Source organism: Staurois parvus, unplaced genomic scaffold, assembly GCF_062004578.1.
Source record: "Staurois parvus isolate SC_StPar_1 unplaced genomic scaffold, SC_StPar_1.0 ptg003243l, whole genome shotgun sequence".
Lineage (NCBI taxonomy): Eukaryota > Metazoa > Chordata > Amphibia > Anura > Ranidae > Staurois > Staurois parvus.
In genome coordinates, this window is record NW_028321039.1 from 46,578 (window position 1) to 65,666 (window position 19,089).

The following is a 19,089-nucleotide window of genomic DNA, read 5'->3' on the forward strand; positions in this document are numbered from 1 at the left end:
CACATTTCTCCCTCCCAAACGTAGATTAACCAGGTTCCAGACTTCCACCTGGTCTGGACATGAGTTAGTCGGGCAGAGTGAACCCACATAGTCAGTCCAAGCGATCTCCATTCTTGGCCTCAAGGAAGAGTTGTTGTCGGTAGGTGTGGAGCAGAGGTCATGGGCCCTCTGTCTGGCTGCCAGCTCTTCAGCTGGGATTTCAAGCTTCTCTGCCTCGGCCTGTTGCTGGAGAAAGGGGCCAGCTGCCCTGACTTCATGGAGCCGTGAAGACACCTGAGGTGCTAGGCAGAGACCAGTGGCCAGCTGGGGCTCCCAGATCCTCTTCTCTAGCTGACTGTCCCAGTTGGGTCTGTCACACTACCAATAACACACTTCCGGTCAATGCTAACTTCTTCACTATATGCATGTATGGAGCAAGGCTGGGATGGGGTCAGCAGCCCTGGGACTGGTTGGGGGGATCCCCGATTGAACAGTATAAGAGACATTTCATCTAATGTGCATGTTAAACAGCTGTTGATGTGTGCACATCTGTAGGAATACTGAGAACTCTTCTTTTCATGTAGAAGGACATATTCAGCGAAGACGAAGAACAGGAGGACCAGCCTAGGCTGATGTCACATTATGGGTGTCACGCTTTACCTCTGGGCTGCTTGTAGTTTACCAGGTCAGAGATTGTTTGCAATGAAACAGGTCTGACCAGTCAAGTGCTGCTCTGGGAATACAAGTTTCATGTAAGTAGATCTTTGATTTCATCACATAAATAGGCAGAACATTGTATTGCAATGAGGAATTGTCCAAATTACTTCATATAATCAACTATCAGATGTATCCACTTTTCCTATTAATAGGAGGGAATCACGTATGAAAGGATCCTGAGGTCACTGTTGGCTGGTGCTTGTAAATCTGGAAAGAAAAATGCAAATCGCAAACCAGTCAGATTACTTGTTTTGTTCTTCTATTGTGTAAGGAATGTATGCAAATGAGCATGGGGGAGCTCTTGTCCACAATGGGCGCGGTACTGACACCCCCCAGATGATCCACATTGGCTCACAACTATATGATCCAGAAATATTTAGACAGAATAAAGGTGAATAAAGCCCCTGGACCGGATGGCATACACCCACGGGGCCTTAAAGAATTGAGCTCTGTCATTTCACAGCCATTGATTCTCATTTGTAGGGACTCTTTAATGACTGGCATAGTACCACTGGATTGGCGTAAGGCCAATGTGGGGCCAATATTAAAAAAGGGTTCCAAATCTTTCCCAAGTAATTATAGAGCTGTTAGTGTAACTTCTATAGTTGGGAAGATACTGGAGAGTTTAATAGAAGAGCACAGAGATGAGTTCTTGCTGGAAACAAATATTGTAAGTAACAGACAGCATGGATTCATGAAAGACAGAAGTTGTCAAACAAATCTGATTTCTTTTTATGAGGAGGTAAGCAAAACCTTGGACAGAGGGGTGGCGGTGGACGTGGTATACTTGGACAGAGGGGTGGCGGAGGACGTGGTATACTTGAACAGAGGGGTGGCGGAGGACGTGGTATACTTGGACAGAGGGGTGGCAGTAGATGCGGTACACTTGGACATAAGGGTGGCGGTGGACTTGGTATACTTGGACAGAGGGGTGGCTGTGGACGTGGTATACTTGGACAGAAGGGTGGTGGTGGACTTGGAATACTTGGACAGAGGGGTGGCTGTGGATTTGGTATACATGGACAGAGGGGTGGCGGTGGGTGTGGTATTCTTGGACAGAGGGGTGGCAGTGGACGTGGTGTACTTGGACAGAGGGGTGGCAGTGGACGAGGTATACTTGGACAGAAGGGTTGCGGTGGACTTGGAATACTTGGACAGAGGGGTGGCTGTGGATGTGGTATACTTGGACAGAGGGGTGGCTGTGGACGTGGTATACTTGGATAGAGGGGTGGTGGTGGATGTGGTATACTTGGACAGAGGGGTGGATGTGGTATACTTGGACAGAGGGGTGGCTGTGGATGTGGTATACTCCAGAGAGAGATATCACCCCCCCTCCCCCCCGGGTACAAATCATTAGTAAGACCTCATCTGGAATATGCAGTTCAGTTTTGGGCTCCAATTAACAAAAAGAACATTGGGGAACTGGAGGAAGTACAGAGAAGGGCAACCAAACTGATACGAGGCATGGAGGAGATCAGCTATGAGGAAAGATTAGAGGAACTTAATGTATTCTCTACTGAGAAGAGGAGATTAAGGGGGGATATGATCTCCATGTATAATACATAAGGGGGGATATGATCTCCATGTATAATACATAAGGGGGGGATATGATCTCCATGTATAATACATAAGGGGGGATATGATCTCCATGTATAATACATAAGGGGGATATGATCTCCATGTATAATACATAAGGGGGGATATGATCTCCATGTATAATACATAAGGGGGATATGATCTCCATGTATAATACATAAGGGGGGATATGATCTCCATGTAAAATACATAAGGGGGGATATGATCACCATGTATAATACATAAGGGGGGATATGATCTCCATGTATAATACATAAGGGGGGATATGATCACCATGTATAATACATAAGGGGGGATATGATCTCCAAGTATAATAAATAAGGGGGATATGAACTCCATGTATAATACATAAGGGGGGATATGATCTCCATGTATAATACATAAGGGGGGGATATGATCTCCATGTATAATACATAAGGGGGGGGGGTATGATCTCCATGTATAATACATAAGGGGGGAGGGGGGTATGATCTCCATGTATAATACATAAGGGGGGATATGATCACCATGTATAATACATAAGGGGGATATGATCTCCATGTATAATACATAAGGGGGATATGATCTCCATGTATAATACATAAGGGGGGAGGGGGGTATGATCTCCATGTATAATACATAAGGGGGGATATGATCACCATGTATAATACATAAGGGGGATATGATCTCCATGTATAATACATAAGGGGGGATATGATCTCCATGTATAATACATAAGGGGGGATATGATCTCCATGTATAATACATAAGGGGGGATATGATCTCCATGTATAATACATAAGGGGGATATGATCTCCATGTATAATACATAAGGGGGATATGATCTCCATGTATAATACATAAGGGGGGATATGATCTCCATGTATAATACATAAGGGGGGGATATGATCTCCATGTATAATACATAAGGGGGGGGATATGATCTCCATGTATAATACATAAGGGGGGGGATATGATCACCATGTATAATACATAAGGGGGATATGATCTCCATGTATAATACATAAGTGGGGATATGATCTCCATGTATAATACATAAGGGGGGATATGATCTCCATGTATAATACATAAGGGGGGATATGATCTCCATGTATAATACATAAGGGGGGGGGATATGATCACCATGTATAATACATAAGGGGGGATATGATCTCCATGTATAATACATAAGGGGGGATATGATCTCCATGTATAATACATAAGGGGGGGTATGATCTCCATGTATAATACGTAAGGGGGGATATGAATAATACATAAGGGGGGGATATGATCTCCATGTATAATACATAGGGGGGGATATGATCTCCACGTATAATACATAAGGGGGGATATGATCTCCATGTATAATACATAAGGGGGATATGATTTCCATGTATAATACATAAGGGGGGATATGATCTCCATGTATAATACATAAGGGGGGATATGATCTCCATGTATAATACATAAGGGGGGGATATGATTTCCATGTATAATACATAAGGGGGATATGATCTCCATGTATAATACATAAGGGGGATATGATCTCCATGTATAATACATAAGGGGGGGATATGATCTCCATGTATAATACATAAGGGGGGATATGATCTCCATGTATAATACATAAGGGGGGATATGATCTCCATGTATAATACCTAAGGGGGGGAGGGATTTGATCACCATGTATAATACATAAGGGGGGATATGATCTCCATGTATAATACATAAGGGGGGGGGGATATGATCACCATGTATAATACATAAGGGGGATATGATCTCCATGTATAATACATAAGGGGGGATATGATCTCCATGTATAATACATAAGGGGGGATATGATCACCATGTATAATACATAAGGGGGGATATGATCTCCATGTATAATACATAAGGGGGGATATGATCTCCATGTATAATACATAAGGGGGATATGAATAATACATAAGGGGGGGATATGATCTCCATGTATAATACATAGGGGGGGATATGATCTCCACGTATAATGCATAAGGGGGGGATATGATCTCCATGTATAATACATAAGGGGGATATGATCTCCATGTATAATACATAAGGGGGGATATGATCTCCATATATAATACATAAGGGGGGGGATATGATCTCCATGTATAATACATAAGGGGGGATATGATCTCCATGTATAATACATTAGGGGGTGATATGATCACCATGTATAATACATAAGGGGGGGATATGATCTCCATGTATAATACATAAGGGGGGATATGATCTCCATGTATAATACATAAGGGGGGGATATGATCTCCATGTATAATACATAAGGGGGGATATGATCACCATGTATAATACATAAGGGGGGATAGGATCTCCATGTATAATACATAAGGGGGGGATATAATCTCCATGTATAATACATAAGGGGGGATATGATCTCCATGTATAATACATAAGGGGGGATATGATTTCCATGTATAATACATAAGGGGGGGATATGATCTCCATGTATAATACATAAGGGGGGGATATGATCTCCATGTATAATATATAAGGGGGGGATATGATCTCCATGTATAATACATAAGGGGGATATGATCTCCATGTATAATACATAACGGGGGATATGATCTCCATGTATAATACATAAGGGGGGGATATAATCTCCATGTATAATACATAAGGGGGGATATGATCTCCATGTATAATACATAAGGGGGGATATGATTTCCATGTATAATACATAAGGGGGGGATATGATCTCCATGTATAATACATAAGGGGGGGATATGATCTCCATGTATAATATATAAGGCGGATATGATCTCCATGTATAATACATAAGGCGGATATGATCTCCATGTATAATACATAAGGGGGGATATGATCACCATGTATAATACATAAGGGGGGATATGATCTCCATGTATAATACATAAGGGGGGGATATGATCTCCATGTATAATACATAAGGGGGGATATGATCTCCATGTATAATACATAAGGGGGGATATGATCCCCATGTATAATACATAAGGGGGATATGATCTCCATGTATAATACATAACGGGGGATATGATCTCCATGTATAATACATCATTTGTTCATATAGTGAACTCGGTGTAGTTATTCCCCCTGAGGTCATCACAGAGGACAAGGGGGCTCTCTTTACGTCTGGAGGAAAAGGAATTTATTCCCCAAACACGGAAAGGTTTCTTCACAGTAAGAGCTGTGAGAATGTGGAATAGACTCCCTCCAGAGTTGGTTGTGGCCAGCTCAGTGGATTGCTGTAGGAAAGTCCTGGATTCTTTCTTGGATACACAGAATATAACTGGATATAACATTTATAGGGAAAGCTGATCCAGGGAATATCCGATTGCCTCTCGGGGGATCAGGAAGGAATTGTTTCCCCTGCAGGAGCAAATTGGTTTGCTGGATTTTTTTGCCTTCCTCTGGATCAACTGTGGGTGTAGGATTATAACTTTTTTTTTTTTAATGGTTGAACTGGATGGACTTTTGTATTTTTTCAGCCACACTAACTATGTAACTGCATTTCTGGCAGGATCACCAGCACTTGCCGAAAATGTTCTCAAATGGACAAATTAAAATGGCTGCAGCCCCCACATCTAAGGACAGATAGCTGCAATATATTCCACTATTGTTATGAGACTTAGATACACTCCACTGGAGGAAGAAAACAACTTATTGTGCCAGGAAAACCATTGCAGTATAAATAATGTAGAGAGAAAGTATATCATCCAGCTGGGAGTATAGAATCTGGTTGCTGCAATAAAACGTGATTTGGGTTTTAACCAGGGAACGACTGACAACTCATGGGGCCCTCGGGCAATAGGAAATCATGGGGCCCCTGTGTCCTCATCCACACTCAAACCACACCCAAAAAAGCCTATGAAAGGTGCCAGGGACATTACATAGGGCCCCCTACTGACCTGAGTAGTGCCCGAGTGCCCGAATGGTCAGTCCGCCCCTGGTTATTACCCATCCCCACAACATCCAAAAACAAACAAAACATGTTGTTTTTTTAGCCCGGGTTCACACCCAGCGCGGAATTCTCAGCGTTTTCTGTGCGAATTCCGCACCGCATCAGAATCGCACCCCGGTCATGCGAACAACACCCCAAAAGAAGTCTGCAAAATGTGGTGCGATGTGTAGAATCGGATCCCATAGGTGTGAATACCCGTGTGATCCGATTGTAAGGCGGACCCAAAAAAGGGTCCTGCTCTTTTTAGGTGTGGTGCGATTAGAGCCATATAAAATGTACGACTCCGATCGCACCGCACACAAATCGCATGGGATCTGCAGGGAATGCGGTGCGGTTCCTGTGCGAATCACATGCAATATACCGCACCGCATATATGTGAACCCGGGCTTAGAAAATGTTACCAGTTCAGATGGTTTGGTGGCATCGCTGTCAATCATTAAACATAAAAAATAAAAAAATTTAAAAAACCCCATACGGTGCATAAAAGTCCAAGAGTTACATTGCAACATTGTTTACCTTCCCGTCCATGAACTTCTGGTCTGGAGGTTGTTTGATAGAAGAATGTGGAATTTTCTGATTTCTCAACTGGTCGGGGTTGGATGTCCTCATATATAAGGGGCCCTCTTGTGTATTCTGGAGAGCCCTGGGCGCCGCGGGTGAGTCACAAAGGATCCATGATTTCCATTTATTTATATATAAAATAGCATTGCATTGAATCAAATGTTTAATTTTGGGGGATGGTGGGTGTCAGTATGTCTGTGCAAGCTAGAGGACAGGACAGTACAAATCCCCCCAAATGTCAGGACAGTACAAATCCCCCCAAATGTCAGGACAGTACAAATCCCCCCAAATGTCAGGACAGTACAAATCCCCCCCAATGTCAGGACAGTACAAATCCCCCCAAATGTCAGGACAGTACAAATCCCCCCAAATGTCAGGACGGTACAAATCCCCCCAAATGTCAGGACTGTACAAATGCCCCCAAATGTCAAAAGAGTGCAAATCCCCCCAAATGTCAGGACAGTAGAGATATTCCCCAAATGTCAGGACAGTACAAATCCCCCCAAATGTCAGGACAATACAAATCCCCCCCAAATGTCAGGACAGTACAAATCCCCCCCAAATGTCAGGACAGTACAAATCCCCCCAAATATCAGGACAGTACAAATACCCCCCCAAATGTCAGGACAGTACAAATCCCCCCCAAATGTCAGGATGGTACAGATATCCCCCAAATGTCAGGACAGTACAAATCCCCCCAAATGTCAGGACAGTACAAACCCCCCAAATTTCAGAACAGTACAAATCCCCCCCAAATGTCAGGACAGTACAGATATCCCCCAAATGTCAGGACCGTACAGATATCCCCCAAATGTCAGAACAGTACAAATCCCCCCCAAATGTCAGGGCAGTACAAATCCCCCCCAAATGTCAGGACAGTACAGATATCCCCCAAATGTCAGGACAGTACAGATATCCCCCAAATATCAGGACAGTACAAATCCCCCCCAAATGTCAGGACAGTACAAATACCCCCAAATATCAGGACAGTACAAATACCCCCCAAATGTCAGGACAGTACAAATACCCCCCAAATGTCAGGACAGTACAAATACCCCCCAAATGTCAGGATAGTACAGATATCCCCCAAATGTCAGGACAGTACAAATCCCCCCAAATGTCAGGACAGTACAAATCCCCCCCAAATGTCAGAACAGTACAAATCCCCCCCAAATGTCAGGACAGTACAGATATCCCCCAAATGTCAGGACGGTACAGATATCCCCCAAATGTCAGGACAGTACAGATATCCCCCAAATGTCAGGACAGTACAAATACCCCCAAATATCAGGACAGTACAAATCCCCCCCAAATGTCAGGACAGTACAAATCCCCCCCAAATGTCAGGACAGTACAAATCCCCCCCAAATGTCAGAACAGTACAAATCCCCCCCAAATGTCAGGACAGTACAGATATCCCCCAAATGTCAGGACGGTACAGATATCCCCCAAATGTCAGGACAGTACAGATATCCCCCAAATGTTAGGACAGTACAGATATCCCCCAAATGTCAGAACGGTACAGATATCCCCCAAATGTCAGGACGGTACAGATATCCCCCAAATGTCAGGACAGTACAAATCCCCCCCAAATGTCAGGACAGTACAGATATCCCCCAAATGTCAGGACAGTACAGATATCCCCCAAATGTCAGGACAGTACAAATCCCCCCCAAATGTCAGGACAGTACAGATATCCCCCAAATGTCAGGACAGTACAAATCCCCCCAAATGTCAGAACAGTACAGATATCCCCCAAATGTCAGGACAGTACAGATATCCCCCAAATGTCAGGACAATACAAATCCCCCCCAAATGTCAGGACAGTACAGATATCCCCCAAATGTCAGGACAGTACAGATATCCCCCAAATGTCAGGACAGTACAAATCCCCCCCAAATGTCAGGACGATACAGATATCCCCCAAATGTCAGGACAGTACAGATATCCCCCAAATGTCAGGACAGTACAAATCCCCCCCAAATGTCAGGACGGTACAGATATCCCCCAAATGTCAGGACGGTACAGATATCCCCCAAATGTCAGGACGGTACAAATATCCCCCAAATGTCAGGAGAGTACAGATATCCCCCAAATGTCAGGACAGTACAAATCCCCCCCAAATGTCAGGACAGTACAGATATCCCCCAAATGTCAGGACAGTACAAATCCCCCCAAATGTCAGGACAGTACAGATATCCCCCAAATGTCAGGACGGTACAGATATCCCCCAAATGTCAGGACAGTACAGATATCCCCCGAAATGTCAGGACGGTACAGATATCCCCCAAATGTCAGGACAGTACAGATATCCCCCAAATGTCAGGACAGGACAGATATCCCCCAAATGTCAGGACAGGACAGATACTCCCCAAATGACCTCTTTTTGGAAAGTAGACAGTCTAGAGGTATTTAGTAGGACACAAGGCGGGTTTTTTGAAACTGTAATTTTTTTTTTTGTTACAATTTTTTAGAAAATTAAAAACATAAAAAAACAGTTTTTATCACAATTGATTTCTATATACTGTCACCAGCACAGTGCAGTGTCGTCATTTTACTGGTGTGGTGGTGAGCAGGGCCACTGACTGATGACAGTATGAAAAATCCTTTTTCTGTTTTTTTAGGACATTTTTTTCTTTTTCATGATATTTTTTCACTATTTGTATTTGCATATTGTGACCATAATAACACTGTACTACTCTGGGGAGGTGATCAGGATTTTTCTTTTGTACATACAGTATATGATTGCTTACAACAGTGAATATCACTATTATAAACAACCATTTTTACTGAATGAAATCGATTTCATTCAGTGTTTACTATTGTGATTAGCTGTTATTGGCCACAACTAATCACATGGTACAGATGGGCTGTGATTGGCCCTGTCTGTACCACGTGATTACTGTGACCAATCACAGAGATCAAAACAACAGTACACAATGAATGGCATGAATAGAAGCCATTCATTGTGTACAATTGCCATGTGATCTGCTGTGATTGGTCACAGTAATCACATGGTACCAACAGCGAGCTGGTACACTGATCTATTGTCCAATGTGTCTGGTGGACACAGAGAGTGACAGATCTCACCGCAGCATGGCCTGTGGACGTCATATGAACTAGGTGTGAACTAGAGATGTGTATACTTACATATTTTCAGCCCACTCCAGTCCGGTCATGTGATTGGGCTCCATGGTGTCAGCCAGTCGTGGTTGCAGGAGAGGAGAGGGGGCGCCATAAAACAGCTACACCATGGGAGCCTATGGGTGACATCACTCCCAGATTTCCCAGCCATTGTTGGGTGCTCTTTCTATTCCTTTACATCTGTAACTGGCTGACATGGGATCATGTGACCGGACTGGGTTGGGCTGATATCAGGTAAGTACTGTATATACACAGCTTAGTTAGTATAGGAGGGGAAGGAGCACTGCACTGATGGGCACCGATGAGGAGGCACTGACTGGGGGCGCTGACTGGTAGCACTGATGGACACTGATTGGCAGCCTTGTTCTCATATAACGCGCCCTGCTCCCATGTAATGCACCCCGCTCCCATGTAATGTGCCCTGCTCCCATGTAATGCACCCCGCTCCCATGTAATGTGCCCTGCTCCCATGTAATGCACCCCGCTCCCATGTAATGTGCCCCGCTCCCATGTAATGTGCCCCGCTCCCATGTAATGTGCCCCGCTCCCATGTAATGTGTCCCGCTCCCATGTAATGTGCCCTGCTCCCATGTAATGTGCCCCGCTCCCATGTAATGTGCCCCGCTCCCATGTAATGTGTCCCGCTCCCATGTAATGTGCCCTGCTCCCATGTAATGTGCCCTGCTCCCATGTAATGTGCTCTGCTCCCATGTAATGTATCCTGCTCCCATGTAATGTGCCCTGCTCCCATGTAATGTGCTCTGCTCCAATGTAATGTATCCTGCTCCTATGTAATGTGCCCTGCTCCCATAAAATGTGCCCTGCCCTCATGTAATGTGCCCTGCCCTCATGTAATGTGCCCTGCTCCCATGTAATGTGCTCTGCTCCCATGTAATGTGCTCTGCTCTCATGTAATGTGCCCTGCTCCCATGTAATGTGCTCTGCTCTCATGTAATGTGCTCTGCTCTCATGTAATGTGCCCTGCTCCCATGTAATGTGCCCTGCTCTCATGTAATGTGCCCTGCTCCCATGTTATGCGCCCTGCCCTCATGTAATGTACATGTAATGTGCCCTGCCCTCATGTAATGTGCCCTGCTCCCATGTAATTTATCCTGCTCCCACGTTATGTGCCCTGCCCTCATGTAATGTATTCTGCTCCCATGTAATGTGCCCTGCTCCCATGTAATGTGCCCTGCTCCCATGTAATGTGTCCTGTCTTCATGTAATGTATCCTGCTCCCATGTAATGTATCCTGCTCCCATGTAATGTATCCTGCTCCCATGTAATGTGCCCTGCTCCCATGTAATGTGTCCTGTCTTCATGTAATGTATCCTGCTCCCATGTAATGTATCCTGCTCCCATGTAATGTATCCTGCTCCCATGTAATGTGCCCTGCTCCCATGTAATGTGTCCTGTCTTCATGTAATGTATCCTGCTCCCATGTAATGTGCCCTGCTCCCATGTAATGTGTCCTTCTCCCATGTATTGTGCCCTGCTCCCATGTAATGTGCCCTGCCTTCATGTAATGTACCCTGTACCCATGTAATGTATCCTGCTCCCATGTAATGTATCCTGCTCTCATGTAATGTGCCCTGCTCCCATGTAATGTGCCCTGCTCCCATGTAATGTATCCTGCTCCCATGTAATGTGCCCTGCTCCCATGTAATGTGCCCTGCTCCCATGTAATATGCCCTGCTCCTATGTAATGTGCCCTGCTCCCATGTAATGTGCCCTGCTCCCATGTAATGTATCCTGCTCCCATGTAATGTATCCTGCTCCCATGTAATGTGCCCTGCCTTCATGTAATGTACCCTGAACCCATGTAATGTATCCTGCTCTCATGTAATGTGCCCTGCTCCCATGTAATGTATCCTGCTCCCATGTAATGTGCCCTGCTCCCATGTAATGTATCCTGCTCCCATGTAATGTATCCTGCTCCCATGTAATGTATCCTGCTTCCATGTAATGTGCCCTGCTCCCATGTAATGTGCCCTGCTCCCATGTAATGTATCCTGCTCCCATGTAATGTGCCCTGCTCCCATGTAATGTACCCTGCTCCCATGTAATGTATCCTGCTCCCATGTAATGTGCCCTGCTCCCATATAATGTATCCTGCTCCCATGTAATGTGCCCTGCTCCCATGTAATGTATCCTGCTCCCATGTAATGTATCCTGCTCCCATGTAATTTGCCCTGCTCCTATGTAATGTGCCCTGCTCCCATGTAATGTATCCTGCTCCCATGTAATGTATCCTGCTCCCATGTAATTTGCCCTGCTCCCATGTAATGTGCCCTGCTCCCATGTAATGTATCCTGCTCCCATGTAATGTGCCCTGCTCCCATGTAATGTACCCTGCTCCCATGTAATGTGCCCTGCTCCCATGTAATGTATCCTGCTCCCATGTAATGTATCCTGCTCCCATGTAATTTGCCCTGCTCCTATGTAATGTGCCCTGCTCCCATGTAATGTATCCTGCTCCCATGTAATGTATCCTGCTCCCATGTAATGTGCCCTGCTCCCATGTAATGTGCCCTGCTCCCATGTAATGTATCCTGCTCCCATGTAATGTGCCCTGCTCCCATGTAATGTATCCTGCTCCCATGTAATGTGCCCTGCTCCCATGTAATGTGTCCTGTCTTCATGTAATGTATCCTGCTCCCATGTAACGTGCCCTGCTCCCATGTAATGTATTCTGCTCCCATGTAATGTGCCCTGCTCCCATGTAATGTGCCCTGCTCCCATGTAATGTATCCTGCTCCCATGTAATGTGCCCTGCTCCCATGTAATGTATCCTGCTCTCATGATTATCTCAGGTTAGACACAGAATTGATCATCTGTGCAGAAAAAAGCAAGCACAAGTTTCAGATTAAATAGGTGCTTTTTAATATTGATTCCATTATTTAATGTTTTTTCTAAAATTAATTTCTGTTATATCAACAGCTTACCGATCTCCTCTCCCCTCCTCAACTGTCCTGAAGCCTTCTCTACCCTCCTCTCCCCCCTTTTCCCCTCTCCTCTACTCCCCTCTCCCCTCCACAACTCTCCCCTAGTTTCCTCTCCTCCCCTCCTTAACCCTTTTCTAGCCTCCCTTCCTCTACTCTCCTCTGTTCATCTATCCTCTCCTACTCTCCCCACTTGTATTTCCTTCCCTCAACTCTCCTCTCCCTTCCTTAACTCTCCTCTAGCTGTCATTCCTCAACTCACCTCTCTTCTCCCTTCCTCAACTGTCCTCTAGTCTCCTATCCTCACCTCTCCTCCCCATCTTTCCTTTAGACTCCTCACCTTTCTTCTCTCCTCCCTCTTCTCCTCTGTTCTCCTCTCCTCACCTCTCCTCTCCTCACCTCTCCCCTCCTCACCTCTCCTCTCCCCTCCTCACCTCTCCCCTCCTCACCTCTCCTCTCCCCTCTTCAACTTTCCTCTAGCTTACTCTCCTCTCTTCTCCTTTCCGCTTTCCTTCCCCCCTCTTCTCCTCTCCTCCTTCCTTCACCTTTCCTCCTCTCCCTTCCCCTCTCAACTGTCCACTGGCCTCCTCATCTCCTCTCTTCCCTCCTCAACTCTCCTCTAGCCTACTCTCCTAACCTTCTAAGCGCTCCTCTAGCCTCTTCTCCTCTCCCCTCCTCTCCTCTCTTCCCCTCTCCACACCTATCCTTTCCTCTCCCCCTCTCTTCCTCTCTCTCCTCCTCACCTATCCTCTCCCCTTCTCAATTGTCTTCTAGCCTCCTCTCTTGTTCTCTCCCCAAGTTTTGCAACACCTGCCACTATCTTCTCTCTCCTATGCTTCTGAAGTCTTAATAATAAAACATGTTAATCCATTTATTCCAGAGCAATCCTTCTGTCCATCTACTTTATTCAAGTTTCCTCTCCTCACCCCAGTTCTACTCTCCCCTCCTCAACTCTCCTTTCCCCTTTGCCCCTCTTTTCCCTCCTCTTCTCATCTCACACTTTTTCTCCTCAACCCCCCTCTCCTCTCTTCACCTCACCTCTCTTCAACTCTCCTTCTCCCTCTTAAACTCTCCTTTGTTCTTCTCTCCTCACCTCTCCTCTCTATTTCTCAAATCTCCTCTGTTCTCCTCCCCTCACCTCTCCTCTCCCCTCCTCAGCTCTCCTCTGTTCTCCTACCCTCACCTCTCCTCTCCCCTCCTCAGCTCTCCTCTGTTCTCCTCCCCTCCCCTCACCTCTCCTCTCCCCTCCTCAGCTCTCCTCTGTTCTCCTCCCCTCTCCTCTCCTCTTCCCTCCTCAGCTCTCCTCTGTTCTCCTCCCCTCTCCTCCCCTCTCCTCTCCTCTTCCCTCCTCAGCTCTCCTCTGTTCTCCTCCCCTCTCCTCTCCTCTCCCCTCCTCAGATCTCCTCTGTTCTCCTCCCCTCACCTCTCCTCTCCCCTCCTCAGCTCTCCTCTGTTCTCCTACCCTCACCTCTCCTCTCCCCTCCTCAATTCTGCTCTGTTTTCCTCCCCTCACCCCTTCTCTCCCCTCCTCAGCTCTTCTCTGTTCTCCTCCCCTCTCCCCTCCTCAGCTCTCCTCTGTTCTCCTCCCCTCCTTAACTCACCTCAAGCTTCCTTTCCTCTCTTCTGCTCTCCTCTCACCTCCTCTCCTGTCCTCAACTCTCCTCTAACCTCTTTTTTCTCCTCTCCCCTCCCCTTCTTTCCTCCATCCTATCTTTCTCCAGTCTTTATAATAAAACATGTTAATCCATTTGTTACAGAGCAATGAGGGTCTTTTTGTTTGTGTTTCTGAGCCAAGCTCTTCTTTGTGCCGGGGTCTTTGGTTACAAAGAGAAGCAGGAGGAACATCATGATGAGAATGTTGATGATCACACCAAGGAGACATGTCCTCTCCATAAGATTATTCCAGGCAACGTAAAGTTTGCATATTCCCTCTACACTCATCTAGCTAACAAATATCCCAGTGATAACTTATTCTTCTCTCCGACGAGTATCTCTCTGCTATTCAGCATGCTCTCTGCGGGTGCCAAGGGTCAGACTCAGAGTCAGATTTATGACACACTTGGCTTCAACATGTCTGCAACCTCAGAAGAAGACATCAACAAAGGCTTCCAGAAGCTCCTTCACATTCTTAATCAGCCCAACACGGATCTGGAGCTCAACAGTGCCAACGCTCTCTTCATCGAAAAGCACACGCAGCTTATTGAGAAGTTTACCGAAGATCTCAAGAACTTCTATGAGTCTGAAGTCATTCATTCAGATTTTCAAAAAGGAGATGAAGCAAAAAATCAGATTAACAGCTATGTGGAGCAAAAGACCAATGGGATGATCAAAGACTTGCTGGAGAGCGTTAGCCCGGCGACACTTTTAGTCCTTGTCAACACAATCTACTTCAAAGGTAAGTTGTGGACGTTTGAAAGCTGGAAGGTTAACCCGGAGGATTTTATTTTATTATTGGACAAAGGGATGTTATTTTTTGGGGGTGAACAACTACAACTAGCAAACTGAAAGGCCTTGTTCTCTAAAAAAAAAAAGCAATGTTTCCCATTATTACCCAAGAGCAAAAAAGAAGGGTGGGGCTTTAGGGGTACCAATGATCATAAAAAAAGTAGCTAAAAATATTAGACTTTATTAACAATATTTAAAAGAAGTTACCGTACATGAAACAATGGCCCTATGGGGTTTATTTACTAAAGCTGGAGAGTCCAAAATCAGACTCCCTTCTGCATAGAAACCAATCAGCTTCCAGTATTCATTGCCAAAGCTTCATTGAACAAGCTGAGGTTAGAAGCTGATTGGTTTCTATGCAGAAGGGAGTCTGATTTTGGACTCTCCAGCATTAGTAAATAAACCCCTATATGTCAATGGTCATCTGCATCATATAAGTTCCATCTATCAAAGTTCTTCGAAGATCTTCAAATGGCAACTTGACACCTCAACGCGATTCAACTCGTATTTTCCAAAGATGTAATCTGTTAGCAACCGCCTGGTGGTACCTCTAGCAGCCCACAGGACAGGATTCCCCCGAGCGTGGAGTCTAAGCCCCAACCTGCTTGTTCACCAGGGCCCCTGATGGTGGGGATGGACTTGGAGCAGACTGGAACCAGGTCGTGGCCCCTGAGTACACCCGTCTGTGGTAGAGGAATCCGCCGGGGGTCTGTGCAGGTGGAGAGCCTGACATGAAGGGGCAGAAGGCGGAAGCAGGGATGGCTGGATCCGTGCCGGATGGATGGACGGATGAGCGTGGTCAGACGGGCCAGGTCGGTAACAGAGAGGTCAGCGTAGTACAAGGCAGCAGCGAGCAGAGAATGGGTCACAAGCCAGGTTCAGCAGGTTGCGGGCAGCGCGGTACCAGGGATCAAGCAAAAGAGTAGTCAGGCAAGCCAGGGGTTAATCAGGAGAATAGCAGGATCAGGAACAAGCAGAGGTCAGCAATGGAATGAACACAGGAACAATATCAGGAACAGAGCAGGTAAGAGACAGGATACAGGGAACAGGGCACATGGGAAACATACACCAAGGCCCTGATCACAGGCCTGGTCATTCCTTAAATACACTTCCTGCAATCAGCTTCAGGTGTTGGCTGATTGCAGGTGTGAGCTTCTGGCTGCTGAGAGCACCCGCTGGTCAGTCCTGGTACTGCAACCCACACGGCAGGTGAGTCCCACCACCAGTGCTGAGTCCATTCCTGACACAATCTAAAAACAACTAGATGAATGCATGTCCCAAAAAGAGAGGGCATCAAGGTGGAATCGGATAGAGTGCAAGGGAGAATGACCCAGCCACCTCCTGAAAAAAGGAGGAAACTGATAACCTGTTAGAGATGGATAGCCAGTCTTCAGGGCTTCTAGAATCGCCTTGATAGCACCAAACAGACCCATAGCAAAGACTGTTGTCTTTGCCAAAGGTCTGTTTGGTGCTATGGAAGTGATCTTAGGAGCCCTGGAGACTGGTTATCCATCTGTAACAGGATATCAGTTTCCTCCTTTTTTTCAGGAGGTGGCTGGGTCATTCTCCCTTGCACTCTATCCGATTCCACCTTGAGGGCCTCTCTTTTTAGGACATGCATTCATCTAGTTGTTTTAGGACTGCATCTCTGGAATATACTGGTTTCCTCCTGATGAAGACTCTTTGTGAGTTGAAACGCGTTGAGGTCTCAAGTTGCCAATCCGAAGAACTTTGATAGATGGAACATTTATGATACTGATAACCATTGAAGTAGAAGGTTATTCATTGTTTCATGTATAGTAACTTCTTTTAAACATTGTTAATAAAGTCGAATATTTTAATCAAAACCTTTTATGATTATTGGTACCTCTAAAGTCCCACACTTCTTTTTGGCTTTTGAGTAATCTATGTCTATAGGGAAGTGGTGCCATTTATAGTATCAGTTAGGACGCATCATCAAATTTAATGTTTTCCATTGGGTGGCTATGAGAAGCAGTATGTTCAAGCTTTGTCTTCTTACTTTGAACCATAAATTTGATACTCATTGGTCTGTTCCCAGTATTTCAGAGTGCCCCCCCCCCAAAAAAAAATAGAAGTAAAGAATTATAGGTTACCATTTTAAAAGTAATCAAATAATCAATTTTGTAGCCAATACAGTATTCTCAGGTGCCCCACACTGGCTGTGCTCTTAAAATGTTCCTAAACCCGCGCTGTACTCATGCAGTGTGAAGCAACGTGTTCACTTTAACCACTTTAAGTCCCGCCCTTTTCTGCCACTTTTTGTTTTACATGTAACAATCAGTATTTTCTGCTAGAAAATTTCCTAGAATACCCAAAACGTTATATATATTGTTTAAAGCCCAGGTACCAAGTAATAGCTGTGGGCCAATCACAGCTCACTAGTATTGGCATCGGAGCTGTTGACGTTGTGATTGTGACATCTCAAAGTGACCCGGTATCATGAGCCACAACCTGTGGTGTATGGTAAACGCAGCAGTTGTGAAGGGGCACGTTGCGTGTTCCAGCGGGTGCACAGCTCCCCACTTAGCCAATGTAGGTACAATGATGTACATGTACATGACTGTGCGTGCACATGCTGCCCCCACCGTGTATATTTACTGTGGCAGGTTGGCAAATGGTTAAGCTGATGACCACAATATATCAATTTTTGAAGAACACTAACATACGAAATTCTGATGTTCTCAGGCACCTGGGTGCGTGCTTTTGATGAGACTCGTACGAGGGAAGCGGACTTCCATGTAGATGAGAACGTGAGTGTTAAGGTGCCAATGATGACCATTAGGGATACGTTTCTGATGGCCTTCGTACGGGAGATGAACTGTGCAGTGGTCGATATCCCATACAAAGGAAATACTTCGGCCATCCTCATCGTGCCGGATAAAGGGAAACTTCGGGATGTGGAAAGAGCTCTCCAGAACGTATCTCTGCAGACCTGGACCAAACTCATGAAACCAAGGTAAGAGACGTTTATAAAAGAAACATGCAGTATATATCTGACCAGAGTGCATAGTCCTACATGAGGGATCCCTGCAACTATGTACAAATATGTGGATAGCAACAGTCTTGTTCCTTGAAGAGCCCCAAAGACTCCTCCTTGTGTGCCTCCTCAGACCCTGGATGATTGCTCCTCTTCACTTAGCTTCACTGATGGTATCCCCTGGGCAAGGGGGCCCAGAAGCTGCCAATTTAGCACAAGCAGTCCTGGATGAGAAGTTGGGTCTTTCACCTGATTGCCCTTTCCCCTTATCTAGCTCAGGGGTTGTACAGTTGCAAGAAAAAGTATGTGAACCCCTTGGTTTTTTGCATGAGTTTTGCATGAATTGGGCATAAAATGTGCTCTGAACGTCATCTAAGTCACAACAATAGAAGAACACAGTCTGCTGAACATAATACTACACAAACATTAGATGTTGCCATGGTTTAATTGCACATAACATGTAAACATTCACAGTGCAGGAAGGAAAAAGTATGTGAACCTTTGGACTTAATAACTGGTTGACCCTCCTTTGGCAGCAATAACCTCAACCAAACGTTTCCTGTAGTTGCAGATCAGACCTGCACAACGATCTGGAGTCATTTTGGACCACTCCTCTTCACAAAACTGTTTCAGTGTAGCAATATTCTTGGGATGTCTGGTGTGAATCGCTCTCTTAAGGTCATGCCACAGCATTTCAATCGGATTGAGGTCAGGACTCTGACTGGGCCACTCCAGAAGGCGTATTC

General features: G+C 45.5%; 1 protein-coding gene across 1 annotated transcript in view; it reads left to right on the forward strand.

Moving 5' to 3' along the window:
* Positions 1-602: 602 nt before the first annotated feature.
* The window catches only part of LOC149428439 (alpha-1-antiproteinase-like), a 28,319-nt gene continuing 9,832 nt past the window's right edge, over positions 603-19,089 (forward strand). Inside the window, exons 1-3 of the mRNA XM_089667403.1 lie at positions 603-731; positions 14,658-15,295; positions 18,052-18,322. Coding sequence (XP_089523529.1) covers positions 14,662-15,295; positions 18,052-18,322 — 905 coding nt within the window. The 5' untranslated portion in view covers positions 603-731; positions 14,658-14,661. The remainder of the gene's footprint in view (positions 732-14,657; positions 15,296-18,051; positions 18,323-19,089) is intronic.